Source organism: Rhodotorula toruloides (assembly GCF_000320785.1).
Source record: "Rhodotorula toruloides NP11 unplaced genomic scaffold Scaffold4, whole genome shotgun sequence".
Classification (NCBI taxonomy): Eukaryota; Fungi; Basidiomycota; class Microbotryomycetes; order Sporidiobolales; family Sporidiobolaceae; genus Rhodotorula; species Rhodotorula toruloides.
Genome location: NW_015622964.1, coordinates 845319 through 865619, shown reverse-complemented (window position 1 = coordinate 865619; position 20301 = coordinate 845319). Strand labels below are relative to the sequence as shown.

The 20301-nt window shown below is 62.3% G+C and overlaps 6 protein-coding genes across 6 annotated transcripts; 2 read left to right on the top strand and 4 right to left on the bottom strand.

The window, feature by feature from the left end:
• Nucleotides 1–362: 362 nt before the first annotated feature.
• RHTO_06360 (oxysterol-binding protein) lies at nucleotides 363–4684 on the top strand (the record flags this gene model as incomplete). Its single annotated transcript, XM_016420021.1, has 10 exons — nucleotides 363–627; nucleotides 726–854; nucleotides 911–1129; nucleotides 1187–1801; nucleotides 1857–2021; nucleotides 2076–3249; nucleotides 3311–3372; nucleotides 3429–3829; nucleotides 3893–4248; nucleotides 4303–4684. 10 exons carry the CDS (start codon nucleotides 363–365, stop codon nucleotides 4682–4684), a joined length of 3768 nt encoding a protein of 1255 aa, XP_016275475.1.
• Nucleotides 4685–4759: 75 nt separating this feature from the next.
• Nucleotides 4760–7291, bottom strand: RHTO_06359 (guanine nucleotide exchange factor, Ric8; the record flags this gene model as incomplete). Its single annotated transcript, XM_016420020.1, has 4 exons — nucleotides 4760–5348; nucleotides 5408–6426; nucleotides 6480–7060; nucleotides 7129–7291. The coding sequence occupies 4 exons, from the start codon at nucleotides 7289–7291 to the stop codon at nucleotides 4760–4762; spliced, it is 2352 nt and encodes a 783-aa protein (XP_016275474.1).
• Nucleotides 7292–8350: 1059 nt separating this feature from the next.
• RHTO_06358 (argonaute) lies at nucleotides 8351–12196 on the bottom strand (the record flags this gene model as incomplete). Its single annotated transcript, XM_016420019.1, has 14 exons — nucleotides 8351–8505; nucleotides 8564–8625; nucleotides 8686–8753; nucleotides 8809–8900; nucleotides 8962–9145; nucleotides 9205–9430; nucleotides 9490–9725; nucleotides 9786–9836; nucleotides 9891–10003; nucleotides 10064–10481; nucleotides 10536–10827; nucleotides 10890–11266; nucleotides 11299–11795; nucleotides 11902–12196. 14 exons carry the CDS (start codon nucleotides 12194–12196, stop codon nucleotides 8351–8353), a joined length of 3066 nt encoding a protein of 1021 aa, XP_016275473.1.
• A 217-nt stretch (nucleotides 12197–12413) lies between these two features.
• Nucleotides 12414–13649, bottom strand: RHTO_06357 (uncharacterized protein; the record flags this gene model as incomplete). The annotated part of the gene is made up of 8 exons (XM_016420018.1): nucleotides 12414–12590; nucleotides 12663–12811; nucleotides 12868–12981; nucleotides 13042–13090; nucleotides 13150–13295; nucleotides 13352–13492; nucleotides 13550–13558; nucleotides 13619–13649. The coding sequence occupies 8 exons, from the start codon at nucleotides 13647–13649 to the stop codon at nucleotides 12414–12416; spliced, it is 816 nt and encodes a 271-aa protein (XP_016275472.1).
• A 227-nt stretch (nucleotides 13650–13876) lies between these two features.
• On the bottom strand, nucleotides 13877–17554 carry RHTO_06356 (Mediator complex, subunit Med14; the record flags this gene model as incomplete). Its single annotated transcript, XM_016420017.1, has 10 exons — nucleotides 13877–14018; nucleotides 14082–14236; nucleotides 14297–14537; nucleotides 14601–15034; nucleotides 15096–15957; nucleotides 16040–16175; nucleotides 16233–16484; nucleotides 16565–17051; nucleotides 17128–17260; nucleotides 17322–17554. 10 exons carry the CDS (start codon nucleotides 17552–17554, stop codon nucleotides 13877–13879), a joined length of 3075 nt encoding a protein of 1024 aa, XP_016275471.1.
• A 576-nt stretch (nucleotides 17555–18130) lies between these two features.
• On the top strand, nucleotides 18131–19959 carry RHTO_06355 (autophagy-related protein 6; the record flags this gene model as incomplete). Its single annotated transcript, XM_016420016.1, has 8 exons — nucleotides 18131–18538; nucleotides 18652–18776; nucleotides 18871–18998; nucleotides 19070–19149; nucleotides 19209–19378; nucleotides 19460–19600; nucleotides 19731–19812; nucleotides 19915–19959. 8 exons carry the CDS (start codon nucleotides 18131–18133, stop codon nucleotides 19957–19959), a joined length of 1179 nt encoding a protein of 392 aa, XP_016275470.1.
• Nucleotides 19960–20301: the final 342 nt, after the last annotated feature.

Here is a 20301-nt window from a genome sequence, read left to right as displayed (position 1 = left end):
GCTCTCGAAGTTGCAGCGAGACGTACTTCACCTCGTCCGCCTCGACCGTCCGTTCCCGTCTCCCCCCGTCTCCTGCCCCGCCAGCTTCCTTCCTCCCCGAGCACTCTGTGCAGCAAACGTGTGCCCGTTAATTGACGCAGGAAGCCTTCGAGCCACGAGAAGTTGCTCTCCGTCATTTGAGACGCGGAGTAGCAAGGGTCGGCGACTTCTCCTCCTCCGCTCTCTCTCACCGCGTCCAGCTTGTCCAGCTGCACTTTCGGCACTGTACTAGACAGTTAAGCACGCCAGTAACGCTCACTCGACGGCCAGACGAGCTGCGCCTCTCGCAACCTCCGTCATCTCATCAGGCTCTGCCGGCGACGATGCCATCCCTTCCGACTCGCATCGCTTCCCTGGCCAGATCAGCGTCGACGAGAAGTGTCTCGTCCACCGCATCCGACACAGACCAGATGCCGCCTCCTCCCGTGCCTTCCCACTCCAATCCGCCCGACACCCAACTCGCCGACAATCAGAAAGGTGGGCACTCGTCGCACTCGCCTCAGAAGGGATTGCTGACTACGCATGGATCAGCAGTTAGCCCAGAAGAGTCGCTCAAGGCGTACCAGCTGCTCGAAGCGCTGCGCAAGGGTGCGTGCTGTCGTCTCCCCGCTCCGATGAAGCCGTCCGAAGTCGAACTGGAGCTCCCTTGCAGTCTGGCTGACTTCTCCTTGCGTTGCCCTATACAGGAGATGCCTCGCAGATTACGCCGCTGCTCGACGAGGTCTCGGCGGCTGCGAAGCATCCACATGTGAACGAATTCGGCGAGCAGGCGCGAACGAGCACGCCGCTTCACCTCGCTGTGCGATGCGCCAAGTGTGAGCAAGTTCTCTACACTCTCATCGAGCACACCCTGACGGTGGGCCACTCGCAGACCCGACCGTCGAGCTCGTCTTCCGTCACCAACCCTCGGCAGTGAACTCGCAAGATTCGCGCGGACAAACCCCTTTGCATCTCGCCGCCTCGCTCGACCGCCGAGACGTCTTGTCTTTTTTCCTCGCGCAGGAGGACACGAACGATATGGTGCGGGATCAGAGCGGCAAGACGGGTTTGGAGGTCGCAGCGAGTCCGGAGGCTGCGACGCAGATCTCGGGTGCGTCGGCTGCCTTTCTTGTTCTCACCTTGTCAGGCTGATGATTGTGGTACACAGTCTCGCGAAGCAAGTGGAACGAGATGTACCTCGCCCACCTCGCCGCCTACATCGCCTCTCCCGCCTCCGACTCGGCATCCTCGTCGAAGCGAACGTCTTTGACGATGGATTCGCCTCGCATGTCGACTTCTTCCCTCGCTCCTCCTCCCTCCTCCGCCTCCGCCTCGCCCGTCTCCGCCGCCTCAGGCCACGTCTCGAACGCAGCAGCCGAGAAGCTCTACCACTTCATCGCCAAGCCACGTTCTCGATGCTGCGATTTCTGCATTCGTGACTCGGCGAGCGGGACGACCATCCTCCACGAAGCAGCGCGCCGCAAAGACCTGGGCTTGATCAAGCTCGTCTTGTCGAAAGGCGGCGACGTCCTCGCGCGCGACAAGCGCGGGAAACTCGCGATTGATTTGGCGAAGGATCAGCGAATCAAGGATGTGTTGCGGCAGGCGGCCAACTCGGAGGGAAGGGCGTTGCAGGCTGCGTCATCGCCTGGCGTTGCTGCTCCCGGTTCGAACGCTGGAGGGGTGCCAACGCTCGGTCAGGCGCCGGTCATGAAGGGGTACTTGCAGAAGTGGACGAATGTCGCCAAGGGCTACAAGCCGAGGTGGTTCGTGCTGGACAACGGTGCGAGCCCGTCTTTCCCTCGTCCCTTGCGCCTGCTTATCGTCTCGCTCCGCAGGCAACCTTTCGTACTACCGCAGCCAGGAAGACGAGGGCAAGGCTTCTCGCGGCTCCATCAGCATGTCCATTGCCAAGATCGACCCGCCCGGAACCGACAAGCTCAAGTTCACGGTGGGAAGCCGGCTCGGCAAGACTTCACCCGCGCTGTACCTTAAGGGCAACCGTGAGCGGTTTCAGCCTCCCTTGAGCGAGATGTAGGCTGACAATGGGTCCGCAGATCCCGTCGAGGTGATGCGGTGGGTCGACGCGCTGCGACAGAATGTGGAGCTTGCGCGCGGCGACAACGGTCTGCAACGCACGCCTACCTCCGCGTCTACCGCACCTTCGCTTGCCCCTTCCTACACGACAGAGACTCGACGACCTTCGACAACCGCGCTTGTCGGCTCGTCCCCTGCGCAGTCCTTCGGCGCTGCTTCGATCGAGGAGGACAACGAGACTGTGAACGACGAAGACGCGCCACCCCACGCCGAGGACTTCCACTTGATGGCACAGGGCGCCAAGACGCAGCTCGAGACAACACAGCGATTGCTCGCCTCGCTCGTCGCCGGCGGTGACGCCTCCTCGCAGGAGGACATCAAGGACGCGCTCCAGCGGTCGCTCAAGACGCTCGACCAGCTTCTCGACGACTACGTCGATACTGTCGGGCAGCGCGAGCGCTTTTTCGCTCGGCGATACGAGAAGGAGCTGGATGCGAAGCGGATGTGGGAGGAGAGTCTGCGCGAAGTGGCGACGCAGCATGCGGCGATCGAGGTCGAGCTGCAGAAGACGGCGAAGCAGAACACGGCGCGCAAGCGTGCTTTGCAGGAGGTTCGCGCCAATCTTGGCGCCATTACGCCTGCCATGAGTCCGCGCAACTCGGTATCGGTGCAGGACGGAGAGCGGCCGGTCATCAACGCCCTTCCCGAAGACGGTACACCTGCGCTTCCGTCGCCACTTCGCAGCCCGACTCTTACGGTCGACACCAAGTCGCGCAACCGCGGCACGACCATCACCTCACTCTCGCCGTCTCGCGCCCGGACTCGAGCCGGTACCGCCGTCCAGCCTCTCGCGCCCGCCGAACTCGAGCAAATCGTCCACAACGCTCTGCACAACGAGGAAGGCGGCGAGACGTCCGAGGATGAGGACGAAGACGAGTTCTTCGAGGCTGTCGAGACGGGCGCTATTCCCGTCGAGGACGAGATCAACGTCGAGTCTGGCGCGGACCGGCAGAGCAAGATGTCGGCGCCGGCGCAGGAGCTCATCTCAAACACCGACTTGACGCCGTACAAGGGCTACGAGCACCGCCGAACGAGCTTGCCGATCAAGAACGACAACCGACCGAGCGTCTCGCTCTGGGCCATTCTCAAGGGCAGCATCGGCAAGGATTTGACCAAGATCTCGTTCCCCGTTTAGTGCGTCGCCTCGTTGGCTTGCGCCTCGTTGACTGTTTGCTGACCCTGCCGCTGGCCGCAGCTTCAACGAGCCGACTTCGATGCTCCAGCGCATGGCGGAGGACATGGAATTCTCCGAGTGCCGTGCGTGCTTTCTTCCAGTCTCACGCTCGCCTTCGCGCTGAGTCTCAGTCCTACAGTCGACGCTGCGGCGGCCGAGCTCGACTCGACGAAGCGCATCGCCTACGTTGCCGCCTTCGCCATGTCGAACTACAGCTCGACCTCGGGCCGCATCGCCAAGCCCTTCAACCCTCTGCTGGCCGAGACGTTCGAGTACGTCGAGCTCGACAAGAAGTATCGCTACGTCAGTGAACAGGTCTCGCATCACCCGCCAATCTCCGCCTGCATCGGTCAGTCGCCGAGCTGGGAATACTACGGCATGGTCAACGCGCAGTCCAAGTTCCTCGGCAGGAGCTTCGAAATCCGGCCGACGGGAACGGCGCATGTCACTCTTCGCCTTCCGGCAGACCGCGCGCCGCCAGGCTGCCCGCCGTGTAAGACGATGCCGAACATGGTCGAGGAGCACTACTCCTGGCTTAAGGTGCGTTGCCACGTTCTCGCTTTTGTCTTGCTTCTCTCCCCGCTGATGCCTGCTTGCTCGCAGGTCACGACCGAGATCTCGGGCTTCTTGACCGGCAGCATCAACATTGCGCACTACGGCGATATGGTCGTCACGAACCACCGCACCGGCGAGACCTGCACTTTGACCTTCAAGCCGCGCGGCTGGCGAAACAGCAATGCCCGCGAAATCAAGGGCGAGGTCGTCGACGCGCAGGGGAACCGCAAGTGGGAGATCGCTGGCAAGTGGGACTCGCAGCTTGTCGCACGACGAGCAGGCGTCGGCAGCGGCGAGCTCGCGCCGGACGCTTCGCTGCCGACCGATCACGCTGGCGAGGTCGCGCCCGAGTACATCCGGCTCTGGAAGAATTCGCCCAAGCCGCCGAACATGCCTTTCAACCTGTGCGTGCTGTACCTCCCGCGTGCAAACGAGCTTGTCTGACCTCGATCCTGCAGCACTCCCTACGCCATCACCCTCAACGACCTGAATGACGAGCTCAAGCCGTGGATCCCGCCTACCGACTGCCGTCTCCGGCCTGACCAGCACGCTTTCGAGGCAGGCAATTTCGAGCGCGCGAACGAACTCAAGACTGAGCTCGAAGAGTACCAGCGCGACACGCGGCGAAAGCGGGAACGAGGCGAGCTGCCGCCTCACAAGCCACGCTGGTTCTCGCGATCGACAGACCAGGACACTGGCGAGCTTATCTGGCAGCCGGCGCGGACGAGCGAGGGACAGCTCGAGTACTGGGAGGAGCGGCAGCGGGTCGGGCGGGCGAAGGTGGAGGGGCAGAAGGAGGAATGGCGCGAAGTCGACCACATCTTCCACGTCGAGGTCTGATAGGCTCTGTTGTTTCCTCTCATAGCGCCTTTGCGGTGTACACCTTGTAACCAACTAGAGTTGAATTATCCGTAATCAGACCTGCGCCGGATCCTTCCCTTGCTCTGCCGCCTTTCGCCGCTTCTCCTTCCATTCCTTCATGTCCCGCTCAACCTCACGCTCGAGCTCCTCGTCCTCCTTCGTCAGCCTCTCGAGCTCCGCCTCCCGCTCTTTTTTCGACTCCTCCAGCTTACCGGCCGCCCTCGCCTTGTCGACCGGGTTCTCCGCGCTGATCACGCCCGTCTTGGCCATCCTGTCGAACAGCGTGTACAGCCGCTCCGCCTCGCGCTCCTTCTCGTCCTCCGTCATCGGCTTGTAGTCGGGATCTTCAGGCGGCTCGAATGCGGCCGTGATCGGGTTGATCGGTCGACGGGGCTGCTCGCCGTCCGCGGTTCGCTCCTCCTCTTCGCCAGGAGGAGGCGGGATGAGCTCGCCGCGGTTCTGGAGGAAGCCGCTTGCGCTGCCGTAGCCAATCGCGCGAACGAGTTTCTCGGGCGAGCGGTCGAAGAGGTTGTAGAGGAACTCGCCGACGCCGAAAGCGGTGTTGGGTAGGAGAACGGACGAGAGAAGGCGGACGAGGTGGCCGGTGAGGGTGGGCTGGCGGTTGAGCGGAACGGAGCGGTCGCTGCCAAGCGCGAGAGTCAGTGCCTTCTGTTACTCGCGCAAGAGCGAGTGGCGGCTCACATGTTGGGAGGGAAGAGGAGCTCGCGGAAGACGAACTGCGACTCGCCAAGCATGCTCAGCTTGCGCATGAGCAGCATGACCGGCCCGAGAATCTCCTCGACCTTCGCCGCATCATCGCCACCAGATAGCCACTCGTCAGGCGCACAGGGTGCCTCAAGCTTCCTGCCTTCCTCCTTGTCGCGCTTCGTGACGAGCTTCGGGTGCTCGGGAACTTTGTCCGCGGGGAGGTAGGCGTCGCAGACGCCCTGTACGATCTCAAGCAGCCGCTCGCCGAGCGACCCGATGCCGCCGCCCTTACGGACCATGCCGTCTTGAGGCGAAACTCGTGGCGGGACGTACTGCAGCCAGGACGTTGACCAGCCGGAGAGCTCTTCCAGCTCCACGGGGAAGTTGAGAAGCGTGTTGAGGGCGGCGCGGACGACAGGCGAGGGATCTTTAGAGGCTGCAGTCGGCGAGATTGCGGGAGTGGTCGAGGAGAGGGGCAGCGTGACGGCGATGGACAGGTACGGCTGGAAGAGAGGGAGAAACAGATGCGCGGCGGTGAGGGTGAGGGAGTCGCCCTCCTTCGAGGTCGATGCTGCCGCAGTCGTGGTCGAAGACTCGGGTGAGCGAGCGGGACTGCTCGTCCGCGACGAGCGCTTGACTGCTTCGCCGACACGCTTCGCGATAGCGATCGGACTCTTCGAGCGAGGCAAGTCTGTCCCCTTCGCTGGCTCGGGGGACGAGGAAGGCTCGCCTCCCGTCGTCTCCTTGTCGAGTTCTGGTGAGCTCGTGAGAGAAGCGCCGCTCTTCTCCCTCGACCGCCAGAACCGCCTCTTCTTGCCGTCGCCACCGAGGCCGCTAGTCTTCTCGAAGCCTTCTGGGAGAGTTGCGGGCGAACGCGAGTACTGAAGCATAAGGTTGTAGGCGAGCTTGAGGTGTTCGCGGAGAATGTCGTCGTAGGTCGCCATGGGAGGTCCCGTCGCGAGGGCACGCCGGTGCTTCTCGGAGCGATAGATGGCGAGATATCGGCTGGCGAACTGAGGAAGCAAGAGTCAAAGATCTGGAGCTTCAGGAGGAGCGGACCACGCACCTGCTGCATGGTCTCGACGCATGCCCCGTCGAGCACGAGCTCGGTGACCGCATCGCTCGCCTTGCTCGTCAACAGGAAGAGCAGTCGGCCAACCAAGAAGCCCGCCCCATCACACGCCAAGATCCGCACAAATCCTTTCAGCGCCTTGCGGTCGCCTTCGAGCAGAACAGCGGGGAAGGCATCCCTCGCCGACGGGTGGAGCGTAAGGACGTTCGCAAGACAACGGAGGGCCTCGGACTCGGCAGGCAGGAGCGGGTCCTTCTCTGCCGCGCCCAGTGCCCGTTTCGCCGCGTCGTCGTCGTCATCTTCCTCCCCTTCACCCTCGACCGCCTCCATCCGAGGGAGTCCTGCGGCCCTGTCCAAACCCCCCAGCCGTACGAGCACCCGCAAGCCGTCTGCTCGTGCCAACTCCTCCGTTCCTGCGGGACTGCGGCCGACGAACTTGAGGAGGGAGCAGAGGGGGACGCAGAGCGGGTTCTGTGCATGGTCTGGCTGGTCGAGAACGGTCGAGGCGAGGGGAAAGAGGGCAGTGACGAGCTTTCGTCGCTCTTCCGGCTTGGGCTCGTAGCCTTGCGAGAGGGCTGAACGAGAAGAGCGAAGAACGGGGTCAGAGAGACGGCCCCTATAGCTCGGAGGTCATCGCGCGCACCATGTAAGACTCCGACGAGCTTCGAGACAGACTCTGGGCGGCTTCGCTCGTCCTGCGAGAGCTTGAGGAAGTCGGCGAGCGCAGGTGGGGCGGGCGAGGTGCTGGAAGCGAGTCGAGCGAGCATGGCTTGCTGGAGGAAGTGTGGAGGGATGGAAGCCGCCATCCCACCTGCAATACCACGTCGAGCCCGCACGAGCAGGAAGACCAGCGAGCGCGAGCGGTTCGAGGAAGAGGAGTGTCCTCACGCTCACACCGCTACTGCTACCCTTTGTCGCTCAGGACAAGGGTTGCGCGTGCTCATCTTGATGCTTGCGGATCCATTAGCAGTCCTGCCATCCTCTCGTACCGCCGCAGGACGTGGACGACATCCTACTCCGCCTCATCAGTTGACGGAGCTTGAGGGGTCGGGGAGCGGATCCGGGCGTACGGGGCGCCGTTGATTAGCTGAAGACGCTCGAAGGACTGTCGGCATGAGTTCAGCAGTCTCGTTCAAACCTCTTCGACCGCGCCAGCTGGGCTCTCGCCTCTTCCGCTTCGAGGTCGCCCCTTTCCAGCTCCGTCATCAGACGTCTACGCGCCTGCTGGACCCGAAGGCGAGCAGGACCCTCTGCCTGCGCCTTGCCTCGCATGCGCACGCCGTGTATAAGCAGCTCGCCTATTCGGTCGCCGTCTCCTTGCCCGTCTCGACTCGCCTGTCACGCCCGCCTTGCGTCTGCTTCGGCTGCTTGGCGCTTCTTGCTTCGCTGACGATGTCCACAGGTGACAGCTCAGAGTGGCCTAGGGGTTGGAGGCGGAATGAACGCCAAGCACGCTCTCGAATGGATTGCGTTGCGTTACTATCTCCCGCTGCGCTCTTCGTATGTCGCCCTTGACTGTGCAGCGCGGCTCCAGGGACGACGCCGAGCACGCCCTTGAGGCAGACAGCCTGACAATACGCCCGACGTTCTCGGCGGAATCTCGCACGCCGACGTACTCGACGTCGACGTCCCCGCCCGTCAACTCCCGCTCCTCGTCGGATTGCCGCGCTGGCGCGAGACTATCAATCGGGCTTCTCTCGAGAGACTCGCCGTTCTGGACGAAATGCGGAATTGAGAACTGCACGGGACCGAAGCGATGCGAGAGAAGGTACAACGAAAACAGGAACCGCCCCAGAAACAGAAGCGAGAAACGGCGTAGACTACGAAGCGATGATCCGGCGAGGAACAAGCGACTCCCTCCTCCTTCACATGAACCACATCGACTGGCCGAACGTGCTGCGGTCGAGCATGTCCTGAATGTAGCGCGAGTCGCGCTTCTTGGCCTCCTGCGCGAGACGCTGGGTTGAAGCGTCGTCCGTGTCAACGAACGAGCGGGCCTTGCCGGCGACGATGTCGGCGTCTGCGCGAGCGAAAGCGTTAGTTGAGGCGTGAAGGTGACGAGAGGGAGCTGGACGTACAGTAGGCGACCGGCACAAGCGAGACCGAGCGAGTTGCCCTCGCGAACGAGTAGCAGAGCGAGCTGCGGAAGGCGCTGTTAGTGCGGCTCGGCGTTGACACCGAGTCAAGAAGGACAGCGCACTTGACGAGCTTCTGAATCTTGTCGCTCGAAAAGTTGTTCTCGTCGAGGAGGCAGATGTAGCGCGTCGGCTGCGAGAGAGGCCAATCAGCGCCCGGACGCGGACGTCGCGCAAGGAAAGCTCACCTTGGCCGTGCCCTTCAATCCCGCGTGGGCTTGGAGGTAGAACTCGAAGATGTACGGGTGAACGATCTCCGAGTCGACGACGACGCCGGGAGCTGGAGGACCACGACATCAGCGGGACGAAAGCTACGAACAGGTCCGATGTCGACGACGCACGCAGATTGCCCGTACGGTCGCAGTCCCTCTCGTTCTGCGCCCAGAGCCTAATGTGGTGGCGCTTGGCGCAGACGATGTACGTGAGCTTGGGGTTCCAGTTGGTGTCGATCTTGCGGCAGGCGGCCTTGATCTGCGAGACCTCGGCGTGGACGCAAGGCGCGAGCTGGCCCTCCGAGATGCCGTCCTGTGCGAGGCTGGCGTCAGTGCGGACAAAGCGGAAGGGAGGAAGGACGAGATACGCACCCGGAACATGATGATCGAGTCCGGCCTGCCCTTCGTGTTCTTCATGAAGGTGCGGATGAGGGTCTCGCTCATCGAGGAAAGCTCGGTAATGAACTCTTTGCGTCCCTCCTGTTCGCGGACTTGCGCAGCGTACTTCATGTTGCTCGAGTCGACCGCGGCGACCAGGGCGGCAATCGAAGGCGGGACCTCAGCGCCTGCACGACCCGTTCCGGCGCCCGTCGGGTGGCTGCGAGATGATCGCGGTCAGCATGGCGCAGCAGTCGAGCGTGTCAGGGCGTCACTCACGTCACGTCGGCACCGAGGAGGAGGGTTTTGCCGGGAACGAGGCCGGGCAAATCCCTCTGGTCGACGGTCGAGTTGATGCCGCCGAGCTTTGCGTTGATCTTGAGCATCAAGTTGCCGCAGTACTGGTCGACGCCGCGGGGCTTGAAGATGTTCTTGAGCAGGCAGCACTGCGTCGTGACAGCGACAGGAAGCTCGAGAGCGCTCTCGCGCTTGATGTCGTCGTACGCCTTCGGATCCTGAAGGAAGCAGCAGCGGGCATTAGTCAAGTCGCGAGGCGATGTAGCGAGAGGACGAACCTGGAGGATGCAGAAGATGAGCTGGGGAGGCTGGCCGGCCTTGTTCTGCGGCTGTAAAGCGAAGCCTGTCAGCAGCAGCGTAGGATCGAGACATGAAAGACGCACGTTGTTCTGCATGACGAGGTTGGCAGCGCGCTTGAGCGTACTGAGGCGGTCCTCGCGACCGTCCCAGTAGGTCACCTTCAACTGCTGATCCGCAGGGATCCTGATCTGGCAGCCTGAGTGGGAGAGATGTGAGAGGTGCTTGCGTAAAGAAGGCGCGAACAGCTGAAACTCACTGCGAGACGCCGCTTGCTGGATGAGCATGCCGAAAAAGTTCTGGAGGGCTGGGCGGGGGGCGTCTCGCTCCGGCGCGAAGACGGCGACGGACCAGTGCACGAGCGGCGGAGCGGGAACGAGGAACCTGCTCTCGACGAGGTTCCACGATCCGAACGCGACATTCGGCATGGCCTTGCGCGAAGTCGCGTGGTACTGGACCTTGGGCGGCGGGAGGAGGCGACCCTGCAGCCTCATCATGTCGACCGAGACGTCGAGTCCCCAGGCGTTCGGGCGCGAGCCCGGTCCGAACTCGGCCTGCTGGCGGATCTGGTCGATGTTTGCGCGACGCTCGGCGGGAGGCTTCGCCGCGGTGTTGATCATCGCGGAAGCTTGCTGCGCCGTGAGCTGCGTCGGGGGGATGATGCGGCCGTGGAGGAGCTGTACGAGCGAGCGTCAGCACCGTATGCGTTACCCGGGTTGCGGGCCGCTCACCTCGAGGACTTCCATCGGGACGAACTGACCGCCGCGGAGCTCGACGGCGGGAAGCGCGAGGTTGATATTGGTCATGTTGTACGTCTTAGCGAAGTAGTCGGCGACCGTCATCGTCTGCTGCTGCGTCTTCTCGCGCTCGGGGAGGGCCTGGCCCTTGGCGGCAGCGGCGGCAGCCTCCTTCGCGGTCGGCTTGGCGGCGCCCTTGCCCTTCTTGCTGCGATCGCCGATGCTGACGACCTGGCGTCCGACGGGCTGGCCGAAACCGACGATGGTGAACGGGCGAGTGTCCTTGCTGTTGGGGACGACGGGTCAGTGAGGGAACAGCAATGCTAGAAGACGGCGAGGGAGACGAACCGGTGCGTGACTCGGACCTTCGAGTTGCCAAGCTTACGCTTAAGCTCGCGGATCTCCTGGTCGGAGAAATTGGCAGGCATCGCGCGACCAGCGGCAGGGTAGCCTCCACGACCCCTCGGGCCACCGCGTCCGCCTCGTCCGCCCCTCTGAGGCGCTCCGCCCTGCGTCTGCTGGCGTCCGACGATGGCGTTGCAGACGGAGAGGAGATCGCCGGTGACGATGTAGGGTGAGTACGCCGAGTCGAGGTTGACGACCATGCCCGACACGGTCGGGCGGACCGACTGGAAGAGACCGGCGAGGAGCTCTCCACCTTGGCCGAGCGGGGTCGAAGCGCGCATGTTGAGGAACTTGCGACCAGCGCCGCCGACGACGTAGTCCTGCTTGCGGTACATGCCGTGGCGCAAAGAACGTCGAGGGCCATGATGGCGGTGGCAGCGAGGTCCGAAAGGTTAGCCGCACGCTTGTGCTGGCAGAATGCGTCGAGGATCGAGAGGTCGAGGAACTGAGCGAGCGAGAGCTTGACGTCGAACTGGCGCGGCGCACGCGTCGCCGACTCGGCTGGGAGTTCGACGCGGTACGTCTTGGTGCCGTCGGGGATGTTGAGACGACCGAGGGTGAAGGCGTTCTTGCGACAGTCGAACGCAGCCTGGCGCAACGGCTCGCCGAGATTGTCGGGGTTCAAGGCAACGAGGGCGTCCCAGATGGCGATACTCGTCTCGCGGTTGATAGCAGGAGGAGGACCGTTGCCGGAGCGACGAGGCGGCGCATCCTCAGGGCGGACCTCGGTGACAGTAACGTCGTAGTGGGAGATCGAAGGGGGCTTCTTGAACTTGAGGCGGTAGAGGTTGGCGACGAGAGGAATGGGCCTGCCAAGCGTGCCACCCTTGTCCGGGCGCTGCGCGAGAACTGGCGAGAAGCGAAAACGGTCAGCTCAGCTCGGACGGACGCTCCGACTGCAACGAGGGATCCGACCGCGGCGAAGAGCGGCAAGGGAAGATGGCATGGCACGCACCGACTCCAGTCTGGCCCGGATCGCCCAGCGAAGTCACCGCAAGCGACTTGAACTCGGCCGTGAGCGCCTCCATCGTGTTGCGAAGGCGAGGGGCGGTCTTGAACGACGAGTCGACTGATGAAGATTGAAGGTGGGGAAGCGGCGCGGGAGAAGCAAAGGGCTCGGTTGTGGGTGTAGCTGGCGTTAAAGAGGACGTCTGAAAGTCTTTGAGCGCACTCTGGACCCGGACGAGCGGAGTGAGCGGGTAGAGGACGAGGGAAAGAGGCGGTCGAGCAAGTTGGCGAGGCAGCCACATCGTCGACTGCCTTCGTTCCGCTTACTGAAGCCTGCAATGCATTGGGAAAGCTCTACAAAAGGTGTCAAGCGAACCGGGGTACCCCAAGAAGCGGGAGACGGAGGGTAGTACCATCTCTCCGTCCGTCGACCAGCCTGACAAAGTGCCCTGGAGGTGGACAAGGTCGTAGCGATACACTGGACATTACGTGAGAGTAACACACGGCTGCGGGACGGTTTCAGGCGCCCCACCTCGACGTTGCCAGCTTGTAGATGCTCTGCTGCCGAAACGTACATTTCCCGAGTATCCTAACCGTCACGGCGGGCGGCGTGCCCTCCGCAGCCATTTGCTTGACGCGAACCACCGAGCTGTTCGCAAGCAGGTCGCCATGACCGGCGTCGAGGAGGACTTGCTTCTGCCAGCGCGAGGAAGCGAGTCAGTCGTCGGAGCTGGCTCCGTCACACGGTCGACAGAGTTGGCAGCGCACGAGCATGTCGATGTCGTGTAGCAAGTCGTCAACAGGTACGCCGCTCCGTGCGCTGGCGGCCTGCTCGAGTACTTGGACAGCCGCCTTCGCGCAATCTGCTACAGTCCGTGCAGCACGACTCTGAGCATTGTGAGCGCCGATGAGCGCCTCTGTACGAACGAGGAGTCAGCCGGTCGAGCTCAGCAGGCCAAAGGAGGAGGCGCACGATAGGCCGTTTCGTCCATCAAGGCTCGCTTGCGACGGTCAATGGCTTCAAGCGCTTCCCGCAGAGCTGGCGTCCGTTCACATAGCTTGTCCAGGGTCACGGCGTTTCCTTCGACTGCGCAGGGATTCGCTCAGCATCATTGTGTGAGACGGGCAAACGGAGGACCGCACGCACGCTGCTTCAGGCAGAGCGACGGATCTTCCGCGCACAGCTTCTGCCTCCTCTGCTCGCGAAGATGGCGTCAGGCCGACCTGAAGGGAACTCAACTTCGACTAGACGCACGAGATCATCCAGCTGCGCTTCCAGTTCCGTCAAGCCGGTGGCGTCCTTGACCTCGCGGACTTTCTTGTAGAGGATGTACGCTGTGTCAACGTCCGTCTCGACGGGCGATCGACCCAGATGCAGGTTCTTGTCGCTTTCAGCCATGACTGTCGCCGCAAGAACATGTCAGCCGCAGACCGTCAAAGTCGAGAGCACAACTCACGCAGAGTAAGGCCGCATCCCGTCTGCTGGACATGAAGGTCTTCGAGACGCTCTTCGACAGTACGGTGAGGGTGCAAGAGCAGGGCCAGGTGGTGCTTAGTCGGACATATCGCGGTCTTTCGGTCGGCAATCTCTTCTTCGACTGCGTACATACTTGGTTAGTCGTGTCGTCCAGTCACACCCTGCCTGGCAGACGCACTCTCCCTGACTGCGAGATGGTGCATGGTGAGCGAGAGCAGTAAAAGAGAGGAGGAAGAGATTGACGCACTCTGCGCGTCGAAGTCGTTCAGGTTCTGCATGGCGATTGTAGCAGAGCAGGCAATCACATCGGTTGTCGCGACCGACAGCAAGGAACAGCAGCGATGAGGCAGCGACGAGGCAAGAGCGAGAGAAGCACAAGCACAGCCAACGGGACATCCGCGGACTCTCCGCGCAAGGCGAAAATACGAAGCTCCTCCAAGGCTCCTCGCTTCGACTGCTGGATATGGCGGTCCAGTGCGCCCTTCGCTCCCTCCATGTCTACGCCTTATCCGCCTGGCTTGAGCCCGTTGATCTGCTGGGCGAAAGAGGCCTTCTTCAGCGAAGCTGCAGTCGTCGAGGGCCGCTTGTCTGGCGTCCCTCGTTCGCGATAGGCGGCGAGGAGCGCTCGCGCGAGGACAGCGTAAGCGCTGGAAGGAGCGCATGGGTTCAGCTTGAGAAGCGGAAAGGGTGAAAGAAGCGGGAGAACGAACCGCAGTAATCGCTCGACCGCGCCATCCAGGTCGTCTTCAGTCGCTAGGATGAGGTCGCCGCTTGAAGGGTTGAAGAGGACGTTCGGAGGAAGTTTGATCGACGGTGAGAAGAGGGACGAGGCGATGGACGGTCGTAGCCGGACATGAAGCGTAGTCTAAGACAGACAAAGCGGTCAATAGCCCGCTTCGTAGGTCTGGTTCGGCACTCGACGCACCCTGAGAAGCCCGCTGTCGCCAACAAGACACAGCACTGCTCCCTCGCCTTCTGCAATCTTCGCCGCGTCTGGCAAGGCGAGCAAGCCTGCCGGCTGAACAGCGAGTTGTGCCGCCTTCCGAGGCTTGGCGATCAAGGGAGAAGGCGTGGAGGTCGCGTCGTCCGTCGAGGGGTGGACGAGGCGATAGGGGATCCGGCGCGAGTGGAGCTGCTGTTCGACCTTGAAGAGGGCGACTCGATGGCTGTGGTGCGCATCAAGTGTCAGCGCCTGTATTATCGAGTCGAGAAGAAGATAGCCCACGCACACGCAGTGCCACCACAGGCTTCTCAGCGTCTCGGCCTTGATCTCGTACCCAAGGTCAGTCCCCGCAACCCCTGCTTCGACGCCTGCTTCCCCAGCTCGCTCCTTCCCCTTCGTCTTCACGCTCGCTCCCCCAATCCACCCAACCTCGCCAATCTCCAACCAGCTGCCCATCCCATCGCTCCTCTCTTCCGTCCTGACCAACGCCGCCCGAACGCCCTCGTCGAACAACACGAGCACGACGAACCAATCCTTCATCAAACCGGACGTCGAACGCAGAAGCGGGACGAAGAGGTGTGCGGCGCGACCGGTGAGAGCGGCGGGGTTCGGGCCGAGTTTGGAGTACTCGCGCGGTGCGAGGGGCAGGCGGCGTGTCGGAGGAGAGGCGAGAGGGAGCGAAAGGAGCGAGACAAGTGATTCGAGGTCGTCGAGGATGGTCTGCGGGCGAGAGAAGCCGTTAGCTCGTGCCTCGCCTCGAGCCAGAAGAGACTGGACGTACGGAAGCACGAATTCGCGCAACAACGTCCGCAACCGCCCTCATCCAGCCATCTTCCCCTGCCGCATTTGCCTGCTGCCCCGCCTGCGCAACGCCATATCGCTCCTTCTCGATCCGCTCAGTCGCCAGCCTCAACCTCTGTTCCCTTGCGGCCGATCCTTCGCCTTCTTCCATCCCTCCATCGTCTCCTGAACCTGCTTCTGCGGCGGAGGAGGCGAAAGCGAGTCGGAACTCGAATCGCCCGGTCGTGGGGACGATGTGCGCCGAAACTGCATGAGGACCGACGAGCGGGAAATGAAGGTACGGGACCTCCTGTGCTTCCATCGCACCTTCTGCATTCTCCTGCTCCGAAGGATAGACCACCCGCGCGCCTTTCGTCCCCTCTCCGCCCTGTACGATTACGACTTCCGCCAGTCTCTCGACCGTCTCCCGCGCGTGTCGAGCCGTCACATGTCGAATGACAGCTTCCACGTCGAGGTCCGAGCCTAGCAGGGCCGACAGGTCGAATGAGGCGGAGGACGAGGCGTAGGACGAGGCGTAGGAGGAAGGAGGAAGCCATGTCACGGACAGGCGGGAGGGGACGTCGGGATCCGAGGACGGGTCGTCCGCTTCTGTCGCTGGTGATGTGTCTGGAGCTGGGCGAGTGGCAGAATCGGACGAGGAAGCTTTCGCAAGAGCCGCGCGGAGAGCACGTTCGCGGACTGATTGGCGAGAAGTCGATGAGAGCCGGGGTGCGGCCGGTGCGTCGGAAGACATAGACGAGTGAGATGGTGTTCGAAGGGAGAAGATGATCGTGCTGCCGGGACCAGGGCGAGATGCGGTAGAAGGGGTTTGTCGTGCAGTGCTCGAGCCGTCAGGTCGGTAGCTGTGGGTACACCATCAAAGCGCAGGAATCAGTCCCCGGAGCAAATTCCTCGAGGTCCAGACGGGTCGCAGCCTAGACGCACCTCCAATACTCGATCCTCACTTCCTCCCTCTCCTGACCCGCCCGCTCAACTCGCAGACTCCCCTTCCAGCTCGTCTGCGCCAGTCTCGCCGCGCTCGCGTGGACCGCCTCGAGCTGGTATGACAGTGCGAGGCGTTCTGCAGGGAGTTACCGTCAGTTCCGCCGAAACGGAGACGGGAAAAGGGGAAACGCACGGAGAAAGGTGTACGCCCGATTCAACGGCCTGTCTCGCCGTCTCTTCTTGGTCACTTCTCTTCGCTCCTCCTCCCACTTCTTCGCCTTTTCCTCCTGGTCCGCATCTGCCTCAGGCGGTGGTTGCCCATCGATCGGTTGAGGAGGTTGAGGAGGTTCGGGCGGAGGAAGGAGGTAAGGCCGTCGCAAAAGTTGTCGGTTACAGAGGTCGATGAGGTGGTCCTTGAGCGGACCGAGGGGCGTCGAGGACCAGACTGCACGACCGAGTGCGCAGGAGCGCTCGAGTCTGAGCCTCGAATGCCAAAGCGGAGGAGAAGGTGAGGCGCGGACTCACCCCCTCGAGCGTCTTTGACGCGAAACAAGAATTTGACGCCGAGGAGAAACCACTCGGCTCCCTCCTCTGCACGCTCGTCGTCTTCGTCCTCGTTCGGATCCTCCTTTCCGCCGCCGTACGTAAAACTTGCCTCCCACAATCCCTCGACTCCAAACACCACTCGCCCGTCGCAAACTCTCCATATCCGTCGCCGCATATCTTCCGGGACGTACTCCTTCCCCATCACTAGCCGCCAGCGGATCACTTCATCCACCTCTCTCAGCGTGTCGATAACCTCCTCATCGCCCATCTTCTCCGCCCCCTCCTCGAACCCTTCTCGCATCGATGCAGGTAGGCCGGTGTACGTGCCAGTTGAGAGAACGGCGAGAGCGGTCGAGAGGTCGTAGTTTCGTACCCGCGCGCCGGAAAGCATCGTGCGTGTGTCGGTGAGGGAGGCGATAGTGGACTCGAGGGTATGATTCTGCATCGAGAGAAAGCCGACGATGTTCTGTGCAACATGGATGCGCGACCATCAGCTCCGCTTTCTCGAAGGGAGTTGAGGGTAAGTGACGACCTCGACGCACCATGGCCCGCTGTATCCGCTCTGCCTCGGTGCTCCATCTCGCCAACACGAGCAGCTTGACGACCTGCCTCCTGGTCTGGAGGACATAGTCGACAATCGCTCGCTTCCTCGCCTGGTCATTCTGGCTCGGCAGACTGTAACAACAAGCCCAGTCAGCTTCGGTCAGTCGCGTATCTGGGAAGCAAGTGAATTCACGTCTCTACGAGGTTGGCGAGGTCCGAATAAGCCTGTGCGACAACGCGGTCGATGATGTAGCTGAGGGGGACGAGGTCCTGCAGAATGACGGGGAGTTCGCGCTCGAGTGCCGGATCGGGCTGTGGGTCTTTCAAAGAGTGTGCGTGTGTGCTCGTGCTTGGCTGGGCGTGCGAGGCAGTGCCGTTCGCGAGGGTGGGCGGCGGGAGAGGCGGAGGAGTGGTGAGGGTGTCCATTGCGAGCTAGGGCGGGGTGTGGACGAGCCAGCTAAGGCTCCCACGGCACGCAGTCACAGCAAACGTCCCAGCAGCTCAACTCAGCGGAGGCGTGGTGGTGAGAGACGAGGAAGAGAGGGTCGCCATCAGACCATTCACCGCGACTGACAGCTGTGCAGAGTGCTACGCTTGATTGGGATGCCCTCGTGCCAGCGCTGTCGCCAACCCATCCAGCCATCGTCCCTGCCCTCGCCGTCGTCTCGTCCTCGTCCCGCTCCCCACCTCGCTCAACCCGCGCACCACGACTCGCACACCTCGCTCGGGCCATCGACATACGATCTCCTCACTCAGTCGGAACGGTTTCAGGGAGGTGCCGGTGCTGGAAGTGCGGCGAACGACGGGGTGAAGCGGGTCGGCGGAACGGGAGGTGGAGTGCCTGCGGCTCGACAGGGTCATGCGCGGGTGCCAGCCGGCTTGCGACCGCTCTACGACGTTGCGACGAGGCAGGGAGTCCAGCCGAACCCCGCCATTCAGCGTGTTGTCGTCCCTTCACCCTCGTCTCGACCTTCCCCGACGACCGTTCCTCCTCGAAGTGGAATGGGACCGACAGAGTCGTTCGTCGTCTTGACCGACTCCGTATTTGGCTCTGCGTCAGCCGCCGCACTCCCGGCGCCAGGCTCCGCCCCTCGTCCAGCCGTGACCTCCTCCGACCCGTTCTCCTTCTCGCCAGCACAACCAACCTCCCTGACTCCCCATCTTTCACAACTTTCGACCCTCTACACCTTGCTCTCCTCCCAATCCTCCATCGCACAACCTCTCTGCACAGAATGCACCGAGTCCCTCCTCACCCTCATGACTCGCGAACTCGATGAACTCCGGAAAGAAAAGGATCGATTGGCTGCGTTTGAGAGGGAGGTCGTGAGGAAGAGGGACGAGGTTAGGAAGAGCTTAGGGGCTGCGACGGATGCGGAGGTCAGGGAGGCGTTGGAAAAGGAGATTGCGAAGGTGCGTTTTCGGTCTGGACGTTCTGCTTACGGTGCTGCTGCTTCTCGTGGCCAGAAAAGTGTCGGAGCCTCGTACGGTCTGCCGAGTTTAGGCTGACATACCTCATCCCACAGCTCCGCAAAGCCGAATCCCACGCTATCACCGAGCTGAAAGCCGTCGAAGCGCAGAAGGCGTCCCTGGCAGAGGAACAGACTGCGCTCGACGCGGAAGAAGAAGAGCTTGCGCGTGAGGAAGCAGAGTACGTCTTACTCGCTTTGTCCGAGCATCGCTAAGCGGAAACCGCTTCAAGCGTGAATGCTCGGCAGAGTAGCTGATGCGGGTCTTAAGCGCAGATTCTGGCGCCAACACTCGCTCTACGTCCTCGACCGCGACCAACTGCTCGACCGGCAATCGGCGCTTGAGACGCGTCTTGCGAACGGGCAGCGGGAGTTGGACAAGTTGCAGCGGACAAACGTGTACAGTGAGTCGGCCGCTGACGATCACGTGCGGAAGCGTATAGCGCACCTGAACGGACCTCGACATTTCTCCCAGACGACGCCTTCTGCATCGGCCAGGAAGCAGGCTTCGGTACAATCAACGGTCTGCGCCTCGGTCGTCTGCCAGGAGTCGTCGTTCGTTTGTCCATTTCTCCTTCCGATTTCGTTCTGGCTGAACCCTCTTTCGCGCCCAGGTCGAATGGCCCGAGATCAATGCCGCATGGGGCCATACACTCCTCCTACTGCACACCATCGCGCGCAAGTTTGCGTTCGAGTTCCAGGGGTACAAGCTCGTGCCGTGCGGGAGTTTCTCGAGTATCGAGAAGGTCGGGGAGAAAGGCGAGACGGCCGGGGTGTACGAGCTGTGCGTGCAGTCGCTCTTCCTTCTCTCTCTCTCGCTTGTGCTGTAGGATCAGCTGATTCAAACTTTCGTGCGCGAACGCAGCTACGGGTCAGGCGACTTTGCCGTCACCCGTCTCCTCCAGAACCGTCGCTTCGACATGGCCATGGTCGCGTTCCTCGAATGTTTGAGGCAGTTGAGCGAGTGGGTCACGAGGCGAGATCGGGGAGTCAGGCTGCCGCATGCGTGAGTCGCGAGATCTCGCTTCTTCGCAAGGTGGCTCGAGGTACTCGGTCGGCGCCCTTGGGGGACTCGCGGGGCAGCGTTCGCTTGCGACCCTTCTCAGGGACTGAACCAATACGCTTGGTACGCACAGTGTCGTGAAGGATCGTATCGGCGACGTCTCGATCAAGCTTCAGTTCGGCAGCGACGAGACCTGGACGAGGGCGCTGCGGCATGTGAGTCGCTCGGCTCTCCCGGTTCTCCTCCTGCCCCACGGCTCGCGAACGAGGTGTTCGGACACGGAAAGACGGCGGCTGACCCTTTGTAACCACCCGCAGGTCCTCCTCGACCTCAAGATCCTCCTCGGCCGCGCCTCGCTTTGACGCCTCACGCCTGCCCCGCTCCGTCCGACTGTACAGCTTCCTTTCTTGTTGTTGACATTCCCATGGCTCTCTTTTGACCCTGCTGCCGCAGCGGTGCCTAATGCCTCGACGCGGCTTCGACTGGCGAACCCTCATACTTGCCTCTGCTTCCACCGGCGTCTTAGCGCGTCGCCGCCGGCCGTCGCCTGCTCTTGCGCATTCTCTTGGACTCGAGTCTGCGCTTCCCTTGCTCTCATATACTTCCCCCTCTTCCGTCTTCTCACTCGACGGAGAATCCGCGGACCCCAACATCCTCCGATTCTTCCTCTTCCTCCCTTTCCCTCCTTCCTTCCGTTTCTACTA